The following is a 26,426-nucleotide window of genomic DNA, read 5'->3' as shown; positions in this document are numbered from 1 at the left end:
TTCACCTTCCTTATTAAAAAGGGTCTCCAAATCCAAAATCTGGATCAAAGCATTGCAGAGGTTTTGGCATTTTAAGGCTCAGTCAATATTTTTCAATTTGATTACATTTTTACTTTCAATAGCTTTCGGTTACAAGAAAGGGTCAAGAAAGAGAGGTGGTCAAGAAACTGTATCTTAGGACATGGTTGTGGGGGGTAAGGACTAGATCCTGCTTAAATTTTCAAAAGATTCAACTTTGCTTTTCCTATCAGCACAGGACAGCTTGTGAAAGGAGTAACTTGTCAACTCATTGAAAGTATGGGCACAGACTTTTTTTTAAACACTTTTAAATTATTTGAAAAGAATCTTCATCTGCTTTCTCCCTATCAGGTAAAACCAAAAAAAGACCTTGTGTACATAAACATACTACTCAATATCCAAACTGTAGGTAAATTAGAATTTGGTTAATTCTATTTTCATTTTTTCAAAATCTTGTGTGTGTGAACTTGTCTGTTAACATGTTTCATTTAAATCTTTTATCTGTGAATTCATCTGTTATCATACTTCATTTTGACAATTTCCTTTGTCACTGACAAATTGCAAGAAATTTCTACAGGCCTTCTAACTTGCTAATTCATGAGTAATCTCTTTGGAAATATGTATAAGTTTCAAAAACATACAAATGCTCTTGCACCCAAATATAGGATATTTCATCTCTGATGTCTACAAAAAGAAAACTCTAAGCTACTTTAAAAAAGCCAAAGAAAAATGCTTTCTGAAGATAATATGCACAGTTTTATATATGCTAATTTATAAGCTGTAATAAACAAACCATATTTTCATTATTCCTCAAAATTTCCAAATGTTTAAGATCTTAAATTTTTGTTGCTTTTAGGTTAATTGTTTGGCTTGGAAGTTTTGGAAAGTGTCCAATGCATCTATTCCTCCCTTCCTCTTATTGGTGCTTCCGTAAGTTACATCTTATGACATCTGAAGTTACTGCATTCGTAACAGTACATTCAGAGTAGTCCTTCTGAGCACTTTTTTAATAACCTCTTCAGTCCTAAGAAAACTGATGATTCAAACAGATGGTAGTTTATAAAAAGTGGTCACTGACTGTAGCCAAAACCTGTGTCAAGTGAAAGTTGGTAATACCTGATGTCTTTTAGTAGAGCCCATTTTTGTCACAGTTGTGGATTCCTTTGCATCCTTGAAATCAGTCCCCCTTGAAGCGCTCTGTGTGCAGACTGAATCACGGTGCAGTGGCGTGGCAGCAATCAAAAAGCTTGTAAAGTTGCTGCATATACTGTTGTTGATGTCTGCTAAAATAAAGGCGTTAATTTGTTGGGCTTTCTTGAGCATAATTGTTTAGAATCACAAAACTAACTTAAATGTAGTTTATGCTGGGGTTTTTTTTTTTTCTTTTTTTCTTTTTTTTTCCACCCCCACCACCAGGTTGTGAGACTTTGTTTGCCTATTTGTTTAGGGGGGGTTTTGAGAGTGGATATGTAAAACAAAGCCATTGGGTACTGCCCAAGCATATTGCTCTGTATGGCTAACAATATTTCCATGTGTTTAAAGACATTTTAGTAAGTTAGCAAAACTTTGCACTGTGTCAATAGCCAAGTAATATTCAGTGACAGCTTTTTTCCTTAGAAAAAAAATAATAATTGTACCTTGATAGGAACTCCTGAATTGTATAACTTCTTAATTTCCCTTTTTGTTTCTTTCTTTCCCTTTATTTCTTTCTTCCTACGTGCTTGAAGGGATAAATGGGAATGAGAACTATTCTTTTCCTGGAATATTTTTAATTGAAAAAAAAGTGAGAAAAGAAAAGGATTCTGTTTGAAAAGGCATTACTCTAATTAAAAACAATAAAATAATAATAGAAAGGCTTTAATACAAGGCTTTCTACAAACTGTACCACCAAGTTATTTGGCCAACAATTGCATGTTGCTTGTCCAGGGCCATCAGAAGTTGCTGGTGCTCTTGCCTACAAACCCTGGTAAGGCTGGGCTTGCGCAGCTTTGGGATGTGGCTTTATTTGCAAAGGCTGCCTGCCACTCTGGGTGGAGAGGAGCATCATTTTGTTTAATTTGGCAGGCCTTCTTGGACTTTGATAAAAAGGAAGCCTACTCCAAAACTACTTGTTGTCCTTAACCCACCCACCACATCTTCATTCATCAGAGAATTATTCCTAATAAAAAGGAGGAAGGGGAAAAGTTTCTGGACTGTAGACAATCTTGTTTCATATAGTGTTAAAGCATCTCAGAGCACTTTCATTCACTTGCAGCTATTTATAACCCCTAGCCATTTTTTGAAGTGAGGCTGATGTGCTGATGAACTGGAAGAAAAGATTTAAGTTAAAGTAAGGTGTGGATTGATTGCAACTTTTCTCGCCTGGCCGGTTTATAATTTTTCAAGTCCAGACTTCAAATTTTTCCATCATGACAGATTTTATGGGTGTGGTTACAGGTGTATGAAGGTCAAGTTTACATTCTGAGACTGTTTGAATTCTTTCTGCAGGATTGAGTACCTGGAGTATGTCTCAGGCCCTTTGTGTGTCCCTTTCATTGAAAGTCTGGGGAAAACTGAGATGGACCTTTTGAATCCAAGCCTTCACAAAAAGAATGCTGTCCTGCAAAAAGTACAGGAGTGCTTGGTAGGTATGGCTAGGAGGGGTCAGCAGTGGAGGGGGAGCTGCAAAAAAAGTAATCTGTAACTAGCCACTGACAATTCCAAACTAAGTGAGAGGGTTGATTAGTTTTCTCTCCCTTTATTGTCGTGTGGTGCATCACAAAGTTATCCTGCCTACTTGTACTCTCTGGTCCGCATGTGCACGCTCATGGTCTCTTCTATGCAGACAGCAACCTGAGACACAGGCTCTCCTGCTGTGTGTTTGTGCGGTGAAACTGTAGCGATGGACTCTGAGAGTCCAAAAGGGAATAACACAGCATGGTAATTTCTTCATCGTCACAAGCAAGAGCAGCTTAGACTATCCCCTAGCTCTAAGAAGCTCTTAGTGCCAAGGCTCCAAGCAACCTGCTGTAGCTGACCTGATTTGAGCAGAGGAGTTGGACTGGGCAACCTTCAGAGTCCCTTCCAAACTCAGCCATTCTGGGGTTCTGTTTGCACGTATTACTGTACTGCATTTCATACAGTAATGTCAGTCACCATCTACATAAGTTCTTGACTTACCCATCTGTATTCTTACCGGGTTTTTGTGTACTGTTTTGATTTTATTGTTCCCTGCCTAAGGAAACCTTTTTATAGCTTCCTTAACAATTTTCCTTGACTCCATGCATGCTATGGAGTGTTCTCATGAAATGTCATTGCTGACCACAGTGAACTGGCCGGGACAGCCTGGAGCTGGCCCATTTGCACCTGGAGCTGTTCCCCCTTGCTCCAAGCGGTGCTAGCCCTGTAGAGCTGTGCATTCGTGGCACAGGAAGCTCCATGGAAGAGGTGGTGGTACCAGGAGGATTTCGTGAATTCTGCTGTCTGGGAGTTGCAGCAGTCACTAGTTTTTAGGGGAAACTAGTTCTGTGATGTAGCTGTGAATATTCATGTCCTTATACATACTAACCAGCCCTATGATCCCTAGTGTTTTGGCAGCTGCTTGAGAAACCCCTCAGAGCTAAGCCTTCTGACTGCAAGAGCTTGTGGCCCCTTTGCCACAAGGGGCCACGTGAGGGCTCTGCTGCCAGGCAGAACTGCACCACCTCTGCCGGTGCTGGGTGGTCCCCTGGATATAGAGGTTGTGGCATATTTTTTATGTCTGCTTCAATATGGAATAAAGAATACACTGAAAGCTCTGACAAGTGCTTATTAAATATCACCAGTTGCATTGGTAAAAGCAAAAAGGATAAAGCAGTCTCCGCAGAAATTGTAGATTAAGTTGCCAGTGCAAACTGTTGTGTCTTTGTTCCTTAAAGGGTCACAGAGCTTAAATGTGTGTGATGCAGTTGAGTGATACAGGGCAAGAGCCAAGATTAGCTCTGCCAACAAGGTAAATGCTTCTTGTTTCAGAATGGCTCCATTGCTGATGAATATGATGTTGACCTACTTGGAAATCTAATCTGCCACTTACCTCCAGCCTTTCTACATGGCAGAATGTCCCTGAAGGCAATGGCAACAGCCTTTCATCAATTCAAACTCTGCCAACAGCTCAGCCATGAGCAGAAGACTGAAATTAAATACAAACTCCTCGAGTTATATGGGTAAGGTATTGGATATACCACCTTGCTTATGCTGATGGTTAAGCCATGCAAATACCAACCATTTGCTTTGCCCAGATAGAACTGTAATGAACAGAACACAAAGCAACTTCTATCGCTGGCTGAGCTTGGGGTCTCTGTCCACTAGAATGACATTTCTGTTCTTGTGTGTAGTGTGATAACTGTGGAACAAAATACAACCCCAGGGACACCCTGCATGGCTTAAGTCCCAGAGGAAAAGGAGAGAAGGTGTAATGTTTGAGGAGGGGCAGGCAAACAGACTCTCTGGCATGGCAAAAGAAAGGACGTTACAGGCAAAGAATGGCACAGGAATGCAAAGAATGGGAAAATGGAAGTGGGATACTCAGTGTGCTGGTGTGAGAAGAGAAATAAAGACTGCAAGTACTGTGGCAATGTGAGAGAGCTAGAGAAGAAGCAGAGGGATATAAAGTCCAATCAATTGAAGCAATAAAGTGGACAGCATGTTAGATGTCATTAATGACTCAGATTAGGAGGCTGACTGGAACCACACTGCTGTATCAGTCATGCAAAAAATAAAGCCGTCCTCTATCTGGCAAGAATATACTGTTTCTCTCTTGCATTGTCTCTTAGAAGTATCTTGCACTTGAAAAGGGAGGCTAAATGCATAGTTTCTGACCATCCCTTCAGCCCCAAAGTCTGTCACTTGATCCACCTAATCATTTTAGTTGCTCATTCAGCTTCCTCCTAGTCAGCATTTTTCTGGTAATGGAATAGCTATATTTTCCACCAGATCCCATCACTGCATTAATCTTGATACAGATCCATTTTATTGAATCATGACACACTGTGCTAAATAATATTTTATTTTATTTTATTTTATTTTATTTTATTTTATTTTATTTTATTTTATTTTATTTTATTTTATTTTATTTTAGAAAATATTTGTCTAGTCGAATATCCTCATAGTGGAGCAACAAACCAAATAAAGTTTTCTGTGAGAACGTGCACTAGTAACAGATTTGTTACTACCATCTTCTTCAGGCTCTTTCAGGCTGAAAATTATTTATCTAAGTGCTTTCTTAAGTCAACCACCAACTGGGTTGGCTAACATTTGTCAGATTTGTATCAAACAAACAGGCCAAACCTGCATTGTGCTAAGCTACATACATTTTGAAACACACAGCACCACTCAGAACTGACCCTGAACTTAATTTTTAAGACCTGAAATTCCTACAAATAATGTAGCATGTTCTTTCAAGAGATATGGTACCTATTGTAGAATTGATCTCTCACACAGAAATGGCATAGGTGTCATTAGATGTGGCTCTCCAAGGTGTTAGATCTGCCTTCCATAACTCTTGACATTGCAGATGAATGAAATAGCAGACAGTAAAAAATATGGAGCTAATAATCTATGGATTTACATCGTCTGTTCCATCACCTATGTTTCGTGTTTCTGTCCCTTAGTTTTAAAAAGGCAGCATTAGCAGCAGACTGGTGCCACACTGAGTTACTTTCCTGAATTTAGTGAATTCGATCTTTTCAGAATGAGGGGGAAACTGTCCACTTCTCCTAAATGTGCATGGACCTGTGTTTCAGAAATGTTGAGCACCCACAGCTCCTGCTGACATCAGGGAAAGTTACAGTTGCCCAACACCAATGAAAAACAGCCCGTGTACACCTGCAAATAGTTAAATATTGGAATAGAGGAGGTTTTTTTAATTTATAAGCAAGTACTGGCAAGTGTTGCTTGCTTGAAATATTAGCCACATTGGTCCTTAGGATAAGATTCTTGGAAAAAGGATGGTTTCCATTTTGGTTATGAGGTTTCTACTTCTCTTTTGATACCATTTTGCAGACTACTATTGCAGTATGAACCTGACAGAAAATGGTAAATTTTCTTTTGAAAAAAGAATTATTTCTCCTTGCCTGAAGACTGTAATGCTAAGAATACTGTGACTATGGAGGGAGGGGGAGAGAGCTCCATTACGCCAGTATTTGAAGGCTTTCTCTGAATATATTGAGAATTCCACTAATGCCCTATATATCACAGAGAGATGAGAAAACGCAATCTGATGTTAATAAGCATGAATCATCACATTGGCGTAGAAGTGTCTGTGTTTCCTATATGATACAGTATAAGAAAAACTCTGAAGTTTTAGTATAATTTTGATTGTAAATATTCTTAATTCATATAATTTTCCAAAATATTTCTTCAGCTTCCCAAACAACTGGACAGCTGAAACAACATTAGATGTTGGACCATTCATAGCTCTGCTGTCAAAAAGGGAATTAAACATCCTTGCTGAAAAGGTATGTTTTTATTATAATTTTTAAATTTGTAAAAGATAATGTTAGAATTTGGATTTGTGAATGTCATAAAGCAGTCTAAATTATGTGACCTGAGTGCTAAACTAGGTAAATAATTTTCTTGGCAAGGAACCACATGTTAATGTTTCACACATTCTTGACTCCCTCAAAATTTCTGAGATTTCTTCTTGAAAGTAATGGTAGCATAAACAAGTATTTGTGAGTATACAATGTTAATTGTACATTGTCATGTAGAAAAAAAACCATGGTGCATTTATAGTGATGCAGACTCAAACATTTTTAGTACTTTACACCCTGCAGTGTTATTTCTTCCATTCCCCTGCCTTCCAACCATAAAGTTACGTTTCTTATCCTGTTAATAATGGGATTGTACTGATCAAATTAGCATTTACTCATGTGGCCCTTTGCCCTAGGGCCAGTGTAGCACACATAACAACAACTGATAGCCTCAGCATTGCACTTCGTAGTTTCTTTGCCCTTTTTAGTTCTTATAATCTTATAATTTTTATGTATAGGAGTAAACTATACTGGAATGAGGAATTAATTCTTCAGCAGAAATACGTGAGCACAGTCAGCAACTTCTCCTCAGGAGATAATGCTTACAATTGACCAAATAGAATAGGACTCTTCAACTGAAAGGAAGGTGTCTAGCAGGGTGGAGGAGAGAGGTCAAAAAAGCCTAAAAAAGACAAACAGGTTAAAGTTATTTCTCATAATTTAACTGGGGCCCTATCCTCATTTTTTACAGTTATCTGGGAAATTTAAGACAAACAAAATAAAGTACTTTCCATACTGCACATACTAAAATGGTGGAACTCATTGCTACAGGAGGGTGTGGACACAGACTCCAATCAGGCAGTGCTCAGGTGTTGCCAGAAGCCGAGAGGGCATACAAGAAGGAGAATCACTCAGAATTGGCTTTGTTTCTAACTTATTTCCCCCTCAAACATATGCTGTTGACCTTTCAGTAGCAGCCAATTTACTCTCCTTTTCTGAAACTTCGGCACAAATAGGAAGGAGGCTGAGCTGTTACTAACCCCTACTTTGCTGAGGTCTGCACAAGTCTTTTTCTGCAAATTGATTTGTTTTAAAAGGGAGGAAGAAGTCTTATTTATTCTTTCTTTCCCTTTGAAGTTCCCCGATATCATTTTACAAATAGCAAAGACAATTGGACTAATTTCTTCAGCTGAAGAGCTTCTATCAACTGTGTTTGAATCTGTCTCCAATGCCACTGCCAACATCGAATCACCTCTCACCAGACCTGGTCAGTATTTTACCTGGTATCCGTGCGAAGTGCCAGATTTACAATGGTGCCATTTTGGGCTATGATGGTGCAGTTCAAACAGACTTTTTGTTTCACCTTGCCATCAAATGCAGTCTGAGAAGTGAGACAATAAAAAGTAAAGCATTGAGTAACTTAAAGAGGTTCAGACTTTTAGCAAAAACAGTGAGAGTCTTCGTTCTGTTGCCCATAGTTGTCTCATACATTGACCAGTTGCTGAAACACTTAATTTCATTACAGGATTGTATGGTTAAGCATCTCCTGGAATGTTCCTGAGTGCATAAAGGAAAAAGATGAATGATTTGAATTAGAGGGCTGTGTTTATTTTTATTTTTTTGTTTATTTTTACTTTCCTTTGTAATCGAAATGAAAATCCTTGACTTAAAAAGCTGTGAAGGTGACAAGTTACTGTTGTGTGAAAAGATTGCACATAGTTAATCCTTTGCCAGACATAAGCATATGTTGACTTGGCTGTTCTTAAATCTGACATTGGTGGCACTGTGTTTTGTCTGTCCAAATGGACAAAGTTTGTTATAATCTAAAAGGTATTTTAATTAGCAACCAAAGTAATCTATTAGAATCTCTGATGACAAATGGATAATTTTCTTTGTATAAGGTACATACTTTGACTATATTCTATTATTACAATAACCATATCCTTTCTCTTACTTGAAATTCACCCAGGCAGAATTTTTAAGCTATGCCATCCTGTGCCATGCAAAACAACTCTGCTGTGGGGGAGGCTTTTGAAAGCACTAATGGGAATTTAGACCCCAACAATTTCAAGGAGTTTGGTACTGTTTGCCTTTATGTCTTTGAAAATCTCCCCATTGGTTCTCTGCCTAACAGAATATAGGTCCAAGCTCTCAGCAAGCCCTGAGCCGCTACAGAAATCCATCTGCTTGTATAACAGCAACTCTGAATGATGACTATGTGTCTCTGGGAATGAATTTGCTCCTGATAATGCTGTATTCATATACAGAGAGAGACAGAGTGTGTTCTACAGAGTTGTATTTTTGCATAGCCTGAAAAAAAAAGACCTCTTGATCAGAGGAGTCATTACAGAATTCTCGTGCTCTAAAAAAGCAGAATCGAGCTGGTGGAATAGCAGAGTATTAGTCAATCTGTATGTATGAAATTCACTCTTCCTTGAACAAGTAAACCATCAGATCATAAATCATATTTGTTTAGACATGGACCACAGGACTAAAGGTTCAGCATCAGGTATTTCAGTATGCTTGTGTCCTTACGTGTGCTTTTTTAGGCCTCTGGATCACAACAATGCGAATCCCAAAGACTTCTCTAATTGGACTAATTCATGTCCAGTGCAGTTGCAGAGCTGTCTCATCTGTATTGCAAGACCAATAGAAACCTGCCAGTGAAGCTAATGATCTTTGTCAAAGGATAACTTGGCTCCAAGGCTATGGAGGCTTTTCATTCTTCACTTGGGGTGCATGAGCTCAGCTGGGGGGGAGCCTGGGAGATGAAAAATTGGATTGTTTATGCTAGTCTAAGAAATACTTCTGCAGTCCTAGCGTGGTATTGAAGTTCCATTACCAAACATAATCTTATCAACTCCACACAACTCACACGGTCGTTTCAATAAGGAATGGAGTTTTATGGCTGATTTGTAAATCACTAGAAAATTGGGTATTATGAAAATGGCTCTAGAATAACACTGATGCTCTTCATGCTACCAACCTGCTATTTTACATTTCCCACAGTCCAGTTGTGAGCTAATATTAATAACAGTAACAATTACCAGTGACAGGGTTCTTACATCTATGTCTACACCAAGATAAAAACAAAGGTGATGCTTAAGGCAAGATGGAACGTATGAGGCAAAACGCAGGAATCGTGTGTCCAAGATGCGACCAGAAAGCAGTGGTAGCGCTTGGAAAAAGAATTCAAGCACTGAGATGTTATATTATATATATAATATGTTCTTCACCAAACTAAATGTGATTATACAGCAAAAGGAAGAGTGAAGCAGCATCAGATACAAGAAGCAAAGCCAGGAGTCTAATTAGTATTTCCCTCTGTAATCGCACCAATGTATCTGGTGTGTTACAAATAATAAAATCAACTTTTTTTCCAAGAACACAAAATATTAGGTTTTCATGACTTGGGGAGGGGCACTGCATTGTGTCTGGATGGGTAGTATTTACATGATAAAAGCTGACCTTTTGCAGCATGGGAAAGTGAAACAATGCAGCTTCACAAGAGGGCAGTGTAAAGGGAGAGCAGAACATCAGCTGGTACAGTGGAAGCTGAACAACATTTTCGTTTGCTCAACAGATTCAGTCTTTTCAGTGTTCTACCCACTGCTGCAGCTTCCTTTGATGCAAATAAATCCCTCCTCTGCCTCCTTTCAAAGTACAAATCTACTTTGTACATCCTCGCTTTAATTTATTTATCTGGGGGAGCTTAGCTCAGGCACAGCATCTGTGAAATTCTTGCTTTTTACTGGTAATGACCATATCTGAAGACACATAGGGATTATATGGTTTAGATAATTATTTAATAAGGTTTTCCTAAATTAGTGACAGGAGAGAGGGCAGTAAGCAACCACATTAGGATTCTAATTTCTGCTTTCCATCGATATTAGAGGTAGATTATGCCAACAAAGACCAGGATTTGTTAAAACACACAATGGAAACTGTCTCGTTTGATCATGCGTAGGGCCAGAACCTGACTGTAAATAAGATTTTTAAATGGAGTTTGTCTGTCCAAACAGTTCTGTTGTAAGTGAACAAGCCCTCTCTAGATCTTGACATTTTAACAACATGCTTGACATAAAGAACAAGCACCGTGCTCCTCTGACACATCCAGCTCCTGTCTTCACCTTGTTTAAATGTCAGGCAAGTCATACAAGACATACAACTTTGTCAGGGTATTTCAGAGTAAAAGGACCTCTCATGTCTGTTAGTTTCCTGTTGAGCTGGATTCACGTATGTGCTGTTTGAGCGTGGAGAAGTTTATTCAGCTGCAGCATTTTTTAATGAACAATGACATAGCTATATGGAGACTTCCACCGAGGTCATCACAACAGATTTGCATTTCATTCTTACTCAAGCAAGGCTCCCAGCAAATGGTGGTTTTACCGCAGAATAAGCCCTTGCCTGGGTTTTGATGCCTTTAGGGAATTAGACTTGAAAGAAACTTGCAAGACATTGGTTACTCTTATTGCACACATGCAGATTTTAGTTTTATTGTGGCATCCTATATTGTAACTGTTCTAAAATGTATGTCTGTTCCTGTTTTCTTTTCCAGCATGCACTGCCTTTGAAGGACAAAGAATATAACAAATTTATTGCCAGTTAGGCAAATTCTAGTTTTATATCCAGGATGTTAACAATGTAAATATTTAAAGAAATTATTTCAATGCAAGATAATTAACTTGTGATATCACATCAGTTAATTCATAGTCTGTCACCCTCTTAAATCTCTATATTGCTTTGATTTCTTTTTTTCAGTCTCCTTGAAGAAAACTCTTGCTATTTGACATTTTTTCCAGATTGCCTGGGAACCAGAGCTCCTTCTTCAGATGAAATTATTAAATTAGCAGAAGCAAATGTCTTTTGGTCAGTTCAGGAACTGAAATGCATGGATGCAGGGACTTTTGACAAAAATGTGGAACTTCTTGGGACTGTCTCAGGTTTTAACAGCTCCCAGCTTATTGCCTTGAAGGAAAAAGCCAAGCAGGTAACTATCCTGTCTGTGAAGGCAAATTAAATCCATAATTTGATTTGCTTTTATTGAACTATGCAGTTCTAAAATAACTGTGCTATGGCAATGTCACTACTGCTGCAAGAATATCTATTGTTTATTGAAAAAATAATGTGAGATGGTGATATTGCCCTTGCTTTAGAGTCAACAGGCAAGTAGTTCTGAGCTATTGGCAGCTGAAAAATTTAAGTGCTTTTACTTTTGAATTGCTTTTCAGTTGCTTGCTTCCCACTTTTCTTTCATAAATGAAAAATCAGCAAGCAGTACTATAGGCTGTTGATTGGCCTGCTGAGAATTAAGCTCAGAGCGTTAAACTGTCTACATCAATGTTAAATATAGTTTACAGCGGTGTAAAACCAGACTGACTGAAAGAAACTGTTGTTAGCTGAAAAAAGCTCTTCTCCCACCTTCTTGTCACAGGCAGGGACAAACCCATCAGTGGGAAATTTTAGGGAGCAAAAAAACCCACAGGCATTTAGTCTGTCTTTACTAGGATGTTACTGGTGAGTGCAAGTTACGGAAACACAGCAGAGAGAAGACGTCTATCTTTGCCAGGCTGTAGATTCACGGAGGGGAGCAGGGCTGCAGTCTCAGCTCTCATCACCACTCCTGCAGCACCGCTGGCACCTCTTTCTTTCAGAGTGCAGCAATGCAGCTCCTCTTGAGCTCCTCAGAGGTCTCTGCCTTGGGCTCAGCCTGTGCATGATGTCCATGCAGCAGCAGCAGTGTGGGAGGTCGGGACTAAAACTTCTCCCCGTCTGGCACTGCAGTGCAGGATCTGTGCCAGGGTATTCAGGGCAGAGTGCTGTGCTGGGTGCAGTTCAGCATGCTGTGTCTGTGGTAGAGCATCAGCAAGGTGTCTGAGCTCCGAGCAGCGCTGCCTTGACACCTGTGGGCTGGGAGAGAAGTCAGACGTTGCTCCATCCGTGTTGTTGGTGCTGCACTCCATCCTGGGGGGTGACCTCCTCTTCACAGAATCACAGAATCTTATAGGTTGGAAAAGACCTTTAAGATCATCGAGTCCAACCGTAAACCTAACACTACCAAGACCACCACTGTACCATGGCCCTAGGCACCTCATCCAAACATCTTTTAAATATCTCCAGGGATGGCGACTCAACCACTTCCCTGGGCAGCCTGTTCCAATGCTTGATAACCCTTTCAGTGAAGTAAAATTTCCTAATATCCAGTCTAAACCTCCCCTGGCGCAACTTGAGGCCATTTCCTCTTGTCCTATCACTTGTTACCTGGGAGAAGAGACCAATCCCCACCTGGCTACAACCTCCTTTCAGGTAGTTGTAGAGAGCAATAAGGTCTCCCCTCAGCCTCCATTTCAGGCTAAACAACCCCAGTTCCCTCAGCCGCTCCCCATCAGCCTTGTGCTCCAGACCCTTCACCAGCTTCGTTGCCCTTCTCTGGACACGCTCCAGCACCTCAATGTCTCTCTTGGAGTGAGGGGCCCAAAACTGAACACAGCATTCAAGGTGCGGCCTCACCAGTGCTGAGTACAGGGGGAAAATCACTTTCCTACTCCTGCTGGCCACACTATTTTTGATACAAGCCAGGATGCCATTGGCTTTCTTGGCCACCTGGTCACACTGCTGGCTCATATTCAGGCGGCTGTCAACCAACACCCCCAGGTCCTTTCCTGCCTGGCAGCTTTCCAGCCACTCTTCCCCAAGCCTGTAGCGTTGCATGGGGTTGCTGTGGCCCAAGTGCAGGACCTTGCACTTGGCCTTGTTAAACCTCATACAATTGACCTCGGCCCATTGATCCAGCCTGTCCAGGTCCCTCTGCAGAGCCTTCCTACCCTCCAGCAGATCAACACTCTCACACAACTTGGTGTCATCTGCAAACTGACTGAGGGTGCACTCGATCCCTTCGTCCAGATCGTTGATAAAGATATTAAACAGAACTGGCCCCAGCACAGAGCCCTGGGGAACACCACTTGTGACCGGCCGCCAACTGGAGTAAACTCCATTCACCACCACTCTTTGGGCCCGGCCATCCAGCCAGTTCTTTACCCAGCGAAGAGTACACCCGTCCAAGCCATGAGCAGCCAGTTTCTCCAGGAGAATGCTGTGGGAAACCATGTCAAAGGCTTTACTGAAGTCTAGATAGACAACATCCACAGCCTTCCCCTCATCTACTAGGCAGGTCACCTTGTCATAGAAGGAGATCAGGTTGGTCAAGCAGGACCTGCCTTTCCTGAACCCATGCTGGCTGGGCTTGATCCCTTGGTTATTCTCTACATGCCGTGTGATGGCACTCAGGATGATCTGCTCCATCAGCTTCCCCGGTACCGAGGTCAGGCTGACAGGCCTGTAGTTCCCCGGCACCGAGGTCAGGCTGACAGGCCTGTAGTTCCCCAGGTCCTCCTTCCGGCCATTCTTGAAGATGGGCATCACATTTGCTAATCTCTGGTCAGCTGGGACCTCCCCAGTTAGCCAGGACTGCTGGTAAATGATGGAAAGGGGCTTGGTGAGCACATCTGCCAGTTCCTTCAGTACTCTCGGGTGGATAAAATCTTGCTGCTTTGTGGTTGCCTGCACTGCCAGGGAACAGGTACTGCCCCAAACATGCTTTTGTTTCAGCAAGGAAAAGCCTTAGGGTGCAGTCAGACAAGTTGTTTTGGTTGCAGAAAACCCAGAGGTGAAGAGGTTACCATCCCCAGCCTATCTTCACCTTCCTGTCACCGGCATCTGCTGGAGGTTATCTGCTCTCTGCTTCCATCTTTGCATGGCTAGCTACTCTGTAATCCCATTCTGTCAAAATGATCCAACGTTTTAAAAGTCCTTTTTAGGCTCCATCAGATCATTCTGACAGAATGAGGTTAGGAAGCATCTGTAAGTGCAGTTGGCTGCAAGTAGTACAAGTGCAGATGCTTGGAGATCTGAGGGCTGTGACCTCTGGAGGAAATCAGGAGCAGGGGACAAGGTGGACCGGGGCAGCATCTCCTTAAACCAGCAGCTGCAGCCAGAGTAGTGGAGATGACCATGACTTTTGGGTAGATAAGGCCAACAGTGCAGTTTTTAGCAGTGAAGCTCAGCTTCTAAAGCGCCTGAACTGCAGGTGCTCGAAGAGAAGTGGCACTAAACAGATTTCCAAAAGCAGATGGTGACTCTGCAATTCTGTCTCTGCTGCCTTGTTGCAGTAGGACAACAACCCACTGCATCAAATGCATTCTTCCCAAGAGAGCTTCCCTCTGTCAGCATGGAGACATGTGGGTAGGAAAAGGGCAAAAAAATACAATCCTAGAAGAAAATAAAAACAGTGCTCATCTGAGATAGTGGGAACTAAAATATTTTACAGCAGTGCAACATAGTGGTGTAGTTACAGAGTGATACCTATCTGTTGTAGAGAAATTGCCAACAAGGTTAACACACTCATATGCCAGCTATATTCAATTCAAAGATATACAGACCTGTAGTGCACTGAATGAAAGTGTATTCTGTCTGAGTGTTTGCAAGACAGATTGCTGCTAGACAAAGACAGACTTCCTATATATTAATTTGCAAAATGCAACATGGTGTTACACTGAACGTGAAGCATGAGAAATCAGATAGTACAGGCAAAGCTCTTCGAAATTATGTGCATAAGATGCTGTTACATTATTAACTAAAGGGCATCTTTGATTAAAGGTTTGATTAAGCCAGCTTTAATTTCTCCTAAATTGATTGATTTCCCCTAAAAGAAACTGTGTACTACTCACGGTCCCAAACTAATTCAAAAACTCTAGTTATCAGATTGTGTCCTAATGAAAGTAAGAAGCTTAGCTCACTTGTAAGCAGAAGGTCTCCAAGCTCTGCGATAGTAACAGATGTATGGATCTGTAGCCTCTAGGTGAATGGGGACAAAGGAGCATTTCAGTTTCATGTGTTGTGTTATTTATATTGTTATGTCTGAGATTTCATCCAGCCTTGTCAGATAATAGTATTTATGAAGTACTTCAAATTCTGTAGTTTATGACCTAGATCAGGAAATAGACACACAACATTTTTAACTGCATATGTTTCATGTATCTCTTAAGCTAGAGAATTAAGAGCTTTAAAATAGGGATAATGCTTTTTACTATCTATTTTCTTTGGAAAAGATTGAAATTTCCCAGGCTTAGACCCTTTTTCTGTTTCTTTATGACATCGTGAAACCAACATAAAAGATCCGGTGGAAACTCAGTCAGGAGGTACAGGTCCAGCAAAGCATCTCAAACAAATCCTTATCCCGAGGGTCATGGTTGAGAAAAGCACCTCGGCAGTCCTGAGGCTGCTCTGTGTTGGATATGCACATTGGTATGAACAGCAGACAGTCTGCAACTCTGCATAAGGAGTATCTTATTCCAGAGATCTGGCCCTTTTTCTTTATTTTATGCAGGTTGTACGGCTTCATATGTATCTGAAGGTGCAAACACTGTTTAGTAGGCAACTGCAGAGATATTGCTTCAGCAAATCCTTACTAGCTTTGACCTTTATAATTTTTTGAACAAAAGTTAAATTGTAGCTATCCTGAAAATGGAAAAAATATTTCCATGAATCAGACAGCATGAACAATCAACTTAGCCCAGGACTGGGCTTTTAGTTTTATTTCCCTATGTGGAGTTAGCAGCACAATCATGTACTAGAAAACTGTCATGTATTGACTGACATAATGCAAAGTTGCTGAAGTGCATGAGATCTTTAAAGGGAGCTCTTTTTTTTCTTTTAATGTATGCATGTCTTGTTGAAGTCACTTCCTCCAGCCAAAACCCAGTGTCTTTTTCCTGTGAAGACAATTGGCCACATCCTGAGAGATGCTAACCACTGACTACCATCTTCTATCATTTCCAACTAAATGTAATTGACAGTTCTGGCCTCTGCAAATTCAGCTCTTGATGGACTTCCATTATTCCTTATTCAGGCAGACCTTTTCCTGAAATCAAAATTTTCTTAGGGCTGATCTGTGACAGCTTTTGAATCACTGTAACTATATCACAGATAAAGTTAAAAGCAATAGAACTTGTCAGTTTAAATACATTGGTACTGGTATAGAAGAGCCCCTGCTTATTTCTTTGTTTTTACAGAGCTTTACAGATTTAATGGTGTCTGTACAAACACATTAAAATGATTTTTTTAATATTGTACGCACACAAACTAGAAATCAGAGCTTTAGGAATTGGCTATTTGTCTGTATTACCCAATTCTCTACTTCGATTTCTGCTTTTCTTGTCAATGACTGAGCCAGAATCACTGGTCACAAACGCAATTTAAAGTCACTCCACCGGAGCGATTGCAGCTGGTGTAGAAACCTGGGTACTCCAGGTGCTGCTTTCACGGTAGCGGTGTAACAGTGTGGATGTCAGCACAGACTCGCATTTTTATTGTTTTTAGTGGTACTTGCTCCTACAGCAATGCTTCCAGCAGTCCCTGCGCTGACTTATCAACAAGCGCAAGCTGTACAAATTGCAGCATTTTTAGATAAACGAACCATTATTAGTGTAGAACCTCAAAAACCTTCACAATAGCTAAGGTCTGCCTTTTGTGTGCAAAGAGGCCTACTTTGGGTATTGGGACTTTTAAAACCAAGGGGTTTGAGAATGGTCTATATAGAGGAAGATTCATAATGATCTAACAGACATTAATGAATCTCTTCTAAAGGTTTGGGGATTGCTGCCAGACTGGAAAAGTTATCATATTGTTTCCCTGGGCCGCATTGCTCTGGCACTCACCGAACATGAAATCCAAGAGTTGGATTTGCATTCTATTGACACCATTTCTGTACTTAGTCAGCAAACAGAATGGACTCTTGCCCAGGTAAGTGTTACTGCATGTATTGCTGGTGAAAGCCTCTGGATTCACACCCTTTGGGACTGAAGTCCTGGAATCACCTAGGAAACATAGAGCAATCCACACTGCTCCTGGCTGCTTTTCTGCAACTGTGACCCCAGTGGAAGTGGGCAGGTAGGTCAGCACTGATGTCTGCCTGGCTGCTGGCTTCCCTGGTGAGATGGCCAAGAGGACATCAATCGATATTAGTTGTGGTGGTGATGAGTGTATTCTTTAGCACTTGCCCAATAAGTAGTAGAAAGAGGTCAGCAGCTCCTCTGACACTGACCCCAGAATAGACACTACTGCTAGGAGATATTAGCGCTTCCTAACTAAGAGTAATCACTGAAGAGGTAGTGTGCCCCTCAACCCCAGCATCCATTGCCTTAGAAGCCTAAGTTATTAGCAGATATGCTCCTCTCATCTTCCTTTCCTTGAATAACTTCTAGTTATGCCAGTGGGACTTTGATAATAAGAGTTAAAAGCTTTTATTTGTATATGCAATTGGCAGCATACTTCTGACTGTGTGACCCATACCATCAGGGCTCCTCAGTTGCACAGATGCTGGCATGGCTGCAGCCAGCTTTGGCAGAATATCACAAATCTGGTTAATAGATTCTTGTTCTGAAGAGCTCTATCAGGAGGAAGCACTTGGGAGGATTTTATACAATGCTAGTTGGCTTTTGATGTTTCCTGCTGTCAATAAGAATAGCTAGTTAAAAGAGAGTCATCCTGCCTAACTTCAGTTGTCTGAAAGCTAGGCAGCTAGTTTAAGTTAGTCATTTGAGGCTCAGCATTGTGGATAGGTTAGGAAACCTTCGAAGACGCTTGTTTCTTTCACTGGCTTTGGAGGATGCCTTGGTGGCAGCCTTAAGCTAGACACATAATTTTTAAGCGGTTAGTTTAGGATGAGCACCATCCTAAATGACTTAGGCTTGCAAACGCATTTTGATACTAATATCCCATTCATATCTGAAAATTAATCCTAAATACAGGTCACCACCTATATATGACACTTAAATAAGACAAGACAACCCGAGTATTAGAAAAACTAAAAATTACCTATTGATCCCTTGAGTAATTTATGTTCTAGCAATTTAATTGAATTGGGCAGTTCTGCTAGGCACTTCAACGACCGTTTCTTCTGGTGAAGTGTTTCCTTGTGACCCAGTAGAAGAGGTACAGAGTGCTTTCAATTCACTTGCGCTTGGGAAGTGGTTGTGTAACAGTGCCCTGTTTAAGTGTGACATATAGGTGGTGATAGTGCTCCTCCTGAAGGCCGTGGCAAAACTCCAATTAATTACATTGGGGAGGCTCAGGATTATATATGGTCCATAGCTTCTGGTAAGATTTTGAGCTTCTAGTAACAAAACCTTCAATTATGTTTACTCTGTGCATGCATAATATCTTACTGCTTTTGTAGGCAAGATCTATTTTGCAAGGTTTTCTAGAAGACTCCGGCCAGACGATCAGTACACTAAAAAGCTTCGACTTAGTTGGATTAGGAGCTATTCTCTGTGCTCTGAACTCCACAGAAATCATGTCCATAAGGACTGCTGAATTCAGGTACTGCATTTGATACTTAATGAAATATTTATTAGTATCTCTATTGATAAAATTTATTGTGTAGCTTGTTTTCCTTCAAGATTTCCAGAGCCTAAAGGACACTTTTTTACATTTAAAATGCTTTTAGAAAGGCAGTAACTGTTTTGGAAGGCATACACTAGTTGTTTAAAATATATTCTATTTTAGATTTCCTCTGCCATTTATATCCCACCATTTAAGTATCGCATTGAGAAACTCAGTTTTTTGCTCTAAGCATTAAACATTTGTATGCAATTTATGTACATATATTTTAACTTGAAAAATGAGTTTACAGTCTTCTTACAGCAGACTAAGTATATTCCAGGCATATTTAGTATTGTATGTAATCGCAGCATGTAATGTTAACCTTGTTGCCTTTTGCAGTGCTGCTGTTGCAAGAATTGGCCTGTTGTTTTGTAGCACCCCAGTTCTGAGACAATTTAAGAAGATGACAGAATCTGTGTTTGGTGATGCTACCAGCTGGAATAGCTCTATTTTACAGGAGATTGGTACTATAGCAGGTAACAAAATTCAGACTCTAGATGGTGATGGTTCTGAAGCATTGTTATTAAGCATTAAGAGACAGGTTCACGTAGCAGTGCATTTTTCTAGACTGGCAAAAGACATTTCTTCCAGAGAGGAGCCACATGCAGGGATGGACATCCAGCAATTTCATTAGCACTAAGGAAAAGTCGTGGTATTCTCCATAAGGTTCTCTGAATCTACTCAAACCAACTTTGGGGAACACAGCCTGAAGTCATTTGGGCCCTGTAAGTTGGAAAAGGTAAATCACGGAGGGCAAAACCAACCAGGATTTCAGACCCAGTTGCTATTTGTGAACCGTGCTGCTACAAGAGTGGCTGTATTGGGTCCGAGCAGTGCTCTAGCTGACCAAGCATCCTGCCTCCAACAGTGGAAAGAATGGGCTGCCCAGGGAAGAGTGAAAGAGCAGGGTTAGCCTGGAGTGGTACTTCTCCAGAGTGTTCTCACAGCCTTGGAGACTTCCTGAGCCAGAGGTCACACACAATTTTGTTCATGGATTTTTTTTCCCTGTGATCATTTAACTTCATGTTGAACTCTCATAAATTTTAGCATCCCTGATGCCTGCGGCAATGATTCCACACTGTAAGTACCTAATGGGTGAAGAAGTAACTAAGTAACTCCCATTGCATGCTTATGCTCCCTAATCTTGCATCAGAAGAGGCTGTGAACAAGCATTCCCTAATAATGCTGCTTTTGATTTTATTGATTTTTATCATTGTCTCTTTTGTCTCTTTTCCAAGCTAAAGTAACTCAGGTGGAGTACATTCCATACCAATGATTAAGGTCAGATGATTTGTAATGTTGGAATACAGTGAAAGAAACAAAACATAAACAGAACCAGTATCTCTCTCCATAACGCACTGAGTAAATAATTTATTGGATGTTTTGTATAAATGCTTAAAATTTGTATTAGCCTAAAAATAAATCTAATAAAAAGAATATTATCTGAATTCTGTTCCTTTTTTTTTTTTAGGTGGTTTGAATGAGGATGAATTAAGAGCTTTTGATAAAAATTTGATGCCATATTTCCCGCCAATAGCAGTAAGACGTATACCTCCTGAAATTTTCCAAGTAAGAGCTCAATTACTGAAGAAGTAACCAAATTTTATCATTTTTACTCTAGTATAAGTAAACTGCAGCACTGATTTATAGTTTGGTTTTGGGTTTCAGAAAGAATTTTTCTATGGTGTGTTAAGTGAGAGACAGTCAAGGGTCTGAAACATTAACTTTCAGCTATATCATCTGTATTTGTGATGCCCATAAAATATGCTAGAGAAGCTTTATTTATTCTTCAGAATGTGTCCCAGGGAAAAATCAAAGATCTAGGGTCAGAAAGCAGGGAATGGACTCTCTTGAAACACTATTCAGATCTGAGTTTTCTTCTCTGTTCATTAACATTTGCAAGGATGCTATCATAGCTAAAATTTCTTTGCTGACTATGTAAGAGCTTTTTTATTATCCTAAAATCTGGCAACATTCTCCTGAGTTAGCTCTGAATAACAGATTGTACGGGCAGATATGGATCGGAAAGGAATTACATCTAATTACAGCAGTTCTGAGTGTGGACCAGAAATTAGAACATGGATCTTGAGATTGTTGCCCCAGACTTTATTTGACTTAGTGACAAGATTAATATTCTGCCTAGGATGGTCTCTTTCAGATGCTTGGGCAAGCAATGTACTTATGGACAGATGAGCTAAACAGATAGTTAACTGTGTCAGCTTCCATAAAAGAGAAAAACTCCTTGAACACTAACTGTTCTGCACAGTACCACTGACAGTTTAGATAAGCCTGAAATGTCCTTACTGAAACTATTTATTTGAAAAACAGGCAAAACTGAAGATCTATGGCATCTTGTAGAATTTCTTTCAAATAGCATACATTTTTGTTAGTAATAATAGGAACGATACTACAAAATGTGCTTAACAAATAACAGGGCGCCTTCTCTGAAGAGTTTTCTGTATTTGAAAGATTCAAAGCAGAGTTTGTTTTTAGATGGGTTTTTTATAACTTCATTTTATGGCTGTATACATTATTCAGATTTTGATTTATGAAAAATTACATTGTATTATGGACTTTAATTGAGTTAAGAAGAGGCTCAATTTAAAATTTCTGGACCTGTAGGCATTTACGTGAGTTTACTTGGTTTAAAAGAGCTCACCATTTGGTAGACAATGAAAAATCAGGAAGGGTTTGCTCCATTGTCTGACTTACTTGGAAGGGTAATTTAGTCTTTCTAAAGTAGAACCTGGATGCAGAATTGTTGCAGCAAAGAAGGCTTGTTGTGTAGGAGGGCTAAAATTCTTGTGACTGCAGAATGTTAACTAGGAGCAAAGCAATCCAGCATGCCCAATACATGCAGACTTTACAAACTGATTAATTGCTACGTGAGATAAGATAATTACTGTAAGATTATGATTACCATGTTTCATTTTTAACACAAGTTTTAATATGACCAAACTTGGAAGATTTTCAATCTGAAAGAGAAAATTGAATAATAAGATTAAAGCATGGGGTTTTTTCATCTCATTGCTCTACTGCTAACTCTAATCAAAGGTCAAACATAGGTTCAAGTGAGGTTTCTTGGGAGCAGATGTAAGAGGAAATAAATGAAAACACAAGAGGATGCACAATGTCATTGGTCTTTGAACAAATCAGAAAAGAAGTGGCTGGAAAATTAAACTCCAGCAATATATTGAAGAAGTGTCCAATACAGTGTTGGCATAGAAAGCTTCTCAAGCTGTCAGATCCCAGCAGCAAAGAGAAGGGTGAAAGATAGATGAGTGGTCAGTGAAGTAAATGAATGCAGAGGATTTTTTTTTTTAAGCTCTATTGAGCTCTTTTGTAGCAACACAATGTTAAAAGCTACTTCCCCTCATTCCAAATGCAAGCCAGTGCTGACTTCTGATTCCTTACCTGCCTTATATAATTGACAGCCTAAACCAATTTTTCTGGCTTATATTCCTCCCAGGCATTGTCCCCAGAACAAATAGCAAACCTGGGCCCTGAAAATGCCGCCATAGTTACCAGATCGCAGCGTGAGCATCTGAACGCATCGCAGCTCCAGAGCCTTCAGCTGGCACTGGATGGAGCCAGGACAAGCACCCCAGAGACACAAAACAGCTCAAGTGCTACCCAGGCAGTGCAAACCCCAGCTCCAAGCGGTGAGTAGAGTCGCTCCCTCCTCCTGCTTAGCGGGGAAGGAGGCACACACCAGTGGGGTGTGCAGTCTCACACCATCCACCAGGATCAGACCTGTATTTTGAAGGTGGGTTACAGTGAATTTTCTAATCAACTTTTTAACTCATGCCTCAAATCACGTGCCTGACCAAGACAAACAGCAAGGATGTTGGATTCACCCACACGGTGAAAGAGGAAGGAAGGAAGGAGGAAAGAAGGATGGAAGGAAGGAAGGAGGAAGATTGTCAAATGGCATTAGCACCTATATGCTGCTAGTAGCATTACACAATGCTAAGCACTAGCTTGTGTAAAATGTAGCCTGAAACACTGAGCTTTTCCCTCTCCTTCTTTCCCATATTCTTTGTCTAAATTTAAGGCAGGGCTGTCCATCTCTGGACCTTCAGATCACAACCTTTATCTGCAGCAGAACCTTGTTTGCAGAGCTGTAATTGGGAAAGGAGGTAGCACTGGGGGGGATTAGCATCTTTATCCAGACTGTAGGACCCCTTGAACAGTTTTTCATGCTGTTCCCATCCTATTTGGAATTAAAGCCTATTAATACCTGTGCTTCAGTGATTTCACATTTTAATTCTCCATATTGCAGTTTATACTGGGCAAGTTATGCTGGCAAGTATGTAATGGACATTTTACAATGAGTGAGAGTTCGCACACAGTCAGGCCAACGTTGAGAACTTATCCCTATCAGATAGCAAATATCATTGCTCCCAGTGACACCAGCGAGACACAAGCTGCTGAAGAAGAGGGAGGGATGTTGAGGTGCTAAAATAGGAGTAAGGGGACTAAATTGCTATGATGCCCTTGCTGGAATTAGAGCAGACCTTCCCAGAAGCACCCAAGTGGTGCTTTCAGCCCAGCTCCCTTGCGCACGTGACCTGTTCCCTCTGCAGATATGCCAAAGGGAGGAGTTTTCTGGGTAAAGATCACCTGAGTTCTTGCGCTTCTCGTTAATTATTCCTATCTCTATTGAGTACCACCCCTATGAAACACTTCTCTTCAGAGCTGTGTATGTTAAACTGGAAGTGACCATTCTGAACAGTGTCGGCTTTTGAGCAGCTGAATGTAATTAGGATTCAAATGTTGGAATTTGCTGCACTTCTTTGGGGTGGTGTAGATAAGACTGTACTAGACCTGAACTGTATTGTGACACTAAGACATAAGGCTTTCTGCTTTTCAGGTGCTCCTTGTTTGAGTGGCTTTGGCATCCTGTTGTGTGCTGTGTTTACACTGCACCTGCTTTTCTGAATCCACAATTGTTAAGCTTGAGGTAAGTTATATTTTCAATAAGAGGTAGCTTTATAACAGAAACACAGTTCACCTGTAACAGTGAACAACACAGGGTGAAGGACTGTGGGACCCCTTCCTGCTTTAAATACAGAGATAACAATTTCTGAATAATTTTTCTGTATTACAAAGGTGTCTTGTACCTCTGTTAGACTATCTTAGAATCTAATCAAGGGGAAAGTACTTTATCTTATCTTTACTGTAAAGCCAACCCTAACAAAAGTATGTTTAAAATTCCATGTAACACCAATCCATTACTGCATTGTTATTTGGAACATGCTGTTGGTATTAATCTGTATTATGCCTGTTCCAGTCTATTGATAAGATTTTATTCCACAACCACTTTGATAATCTCCAGTTAAAAGAATGTTGCCATTAACTTTAATTGGATTTTACCATTTTGACAGGCTAAAATTTAACGAGAGCACTGGTGGGCTTAAGGTATAAATTCCAATTAAGCAAACTAAATGCTTGAGTGTTCTACTTAGTCTTTAAGACTGCAAATCAAGGTATGTCAAAAGACTTAACATTTTTATTTGCTTTTTGATTTTCAGTGTCCCAGAGCTTACAAAGGAGGTGCTAGACATAGAGTTGCAGCTCAGCGTGAGTAGTAGAATCAAGAGGCTCCGAGATGCCTGAGTGCAAAGTGGTTAATTTCTTAAAAGCGACACCTTCATCTGCCGTCATGATGTGAAGTATCCCCTTTCCCTACCTTTACCATTAACAAGTAACACAGGATCCCTCCAAATACTTCAGACAAATTTCAAAACTGGAAATGGCTTATCTGCCTCAAGAAAATCACTGAAAGTTACGCTTACGTGTTAAGGAGGAGCCTGAATGACCTAGGGGACAGATAGCAGGTGACTGTTATTTGGAGGCTGGTGTGTTGTACCCAGTGCTTTTTATGTTGGCTAATTTAATCACACTATTGTATCCATCCATTGGGTTTTCTTCTTACGCTTTGAGCGTACATTCCTCCGAACAGAGGCTATCCTTCTGTGTGACATAGTAGAAACTGTACTAAAGATTACTGCTGTTGCAATAAAATAACTTCATCTCTAGGCTGCTGGTTTAAATCCTGCTCAGATAAAAAGTGATGACATGTTCTTGTACTTGAAGCACCTGTTCATACAGTTAACACCTGTTCAGGTAGTTCCCCATGGCTGTAGGTATTCAACACAGAACTATTGACACAGAGGGCATTGGCAATACTACTAGTATTTCATGTGACAAAATGCACCATTGAAACCTGCTTATGTTCATCATGAGATAGTCCCTTCATTTCAGGCAGGGTTGAAGCGTACACCTGGGAATAGTAAGGGAAAGCTGTTCACTGGGTCTACATACTACTAGGACTGACAATCCAGTACTTTCCACAAGCTCTATAATAACTAATTTCTCATAATTATAAACCACAAATATTTGCATGTGTTTTAATAACATATGGCTTACATGTCTAATGTTTTTCATGCCACGCCTCAGTATTTTAAACAATGGAAAAAACAGATATATTAAAAATCCTCTGCATGTGAACATACATTTTTATGTCGTTCAATGCATGGTAAGAATGCATGGTACAGTTTTCCATTTTGCCATTGCAAAGGTCTTTATATTTTCTAGACTAAAAAAGGCAATGCATAGACTTAAAAGTTTAGCTTTTTCATTTAGGGCTGTACTGTAGTAAATACCTTTCAAACTTTTATTTGTATTTCTTTATGGCAAGCGTTACACCTAGCTTCTCAGCACTGAAAGCAGAATTGAAATTTTGCTACATGTGGGGAAGCAATAGGAGTGGGGCTGAGAGGTAGAGCTGGAGGGAAGAGGCTTGCTGCTTTTGCTGCTGCTGGGGGAAGGGTGAATGTTAGCTGTTGCTGCTGTTGGGAATAACAGCTCCCACCACAGTCCCATATATTCTGTAATTCCTGCAGCAGCAGGCACCAACCTGATTTTCAGGGCTTTGTTATTGGCAAAGGAGCAGTGAGAGCATGGCCGGTTTTCACCCCCTCCTGTTCCGTCTCCCCCTTTAGCAATCTGCTGCTCTAGGAACTGCCTTTGCCTGTAACTAACCCTGGCAAGTGTCACATGATGTTACAGATAATACTACAAGCTTTAGTTTTGCATTTTATGAGCAAACAACTACTATTGCTGCAAACTGCCTTGCACCTTTTTCTCTAATGCTAACAATAAGATTCCAGCTTTTCCCGCTGCATTTCCTTTTCTGCATGTAAACAGTAGATTGCAACATTTATTTAAATAGAAAAAAATGTGTTTTATCAATCCCAGCAAATACATGCAAATGCCCACTAAAACGAAAAGATGCTTCAATGGATCAAATACATTATAAAGATGTATCTGTTTTTTCACATTAAAAAAGTTCTGCCTCATTTAGATGTGAAAGTACTAAAAGGTAGTTTGATTTCTAGAAATTGCCTGACTTGAATTCTGTGTGCACTTCAGTGAAGATGCAGAATATTTTCATAGCCAAGAAGACAGTCAGCA

The 26,426-nt window shown here is 40.3% G+C and overlaps 1 protein-coding gene across 1 annotated transcript in view; it reads left to right on the top strand.

Moving 5' to 3' along the window:
• The window catches only part of OTOA (otoancorin), a 38,637-nt gene extending 14,008 nt beyond the window's left edge, over positions 1-24,629 (top strand). Inside the window, exons 16-29 of the mRNA XM_075514947.1 lie at positions 252-369; positions 875-948; positions 2,506-2,641; positions 4,009-4,199; positions 6,398-6,491; positions 7,644-7,773; positions 11,309-11,496; positions 17,151-17,306; positions 18,742-18,884; positions 19,287-19,423; positions 20,419-20,516; positions 22,417-22,609; positions 23,821-23,910; positions 24,482-24,629. Of these exons, the coding sequence (XP_075371062.1) occupies positions 252-369; positions 875-948; positions 2,506-2,641; positions 4,009-4,199; positions 6,398-6,491; positions 7,644-7,773; positions 11,309-11,496; positions 17,151-17,306; positions 18,742-18,884; positions 19,287-19,423; positions 20,419-20,516; positions 22,417-22,609; positions 23,821-23,888 (1,726 nt within the window). The 3' untranslated portion in view covers positions 23,889-23,910; positions 24,482-24,629. The remainder of the gene's footprint in view (positions 1-251; positions 370-874; positions 949-2,505; positions 2,642-4,008; positions 4,200-6,397; positions 6,492-7,643; positions 7,774-11,308; positions 11,497-17,150; positions 17,307-18,741; positions 18,885-19,286; positions 19,424-20,418; positions 20,517-22,416; positions 22,610-23,820; positions 23,911-24,481) is intronic.
• The last annotated feature ends 1,797 nt before the right edge of the window (positions 24,630-26,426 follow it).

Source organism: Mycteria americana, chromosome 12, assembly GCF_035582795.1.
Source record: "Mycteria americana isolate JAX WOST 10 ecotype Jacksonville Zoo and Gardens chromosome 12, USCA_MyAme_1.0, whole genome shotgun sequence".
Classification (NCBI taxonomy): domain Eukaryota; kingdom Metazoa; phylum Chordata; class Aves; order Ciconiiformes; family Ciconiidae; genus Mycteria; species Mycteria americana.
This window is presented reverse-complemented; position numbering and strand designations above follow the sequence as displayed.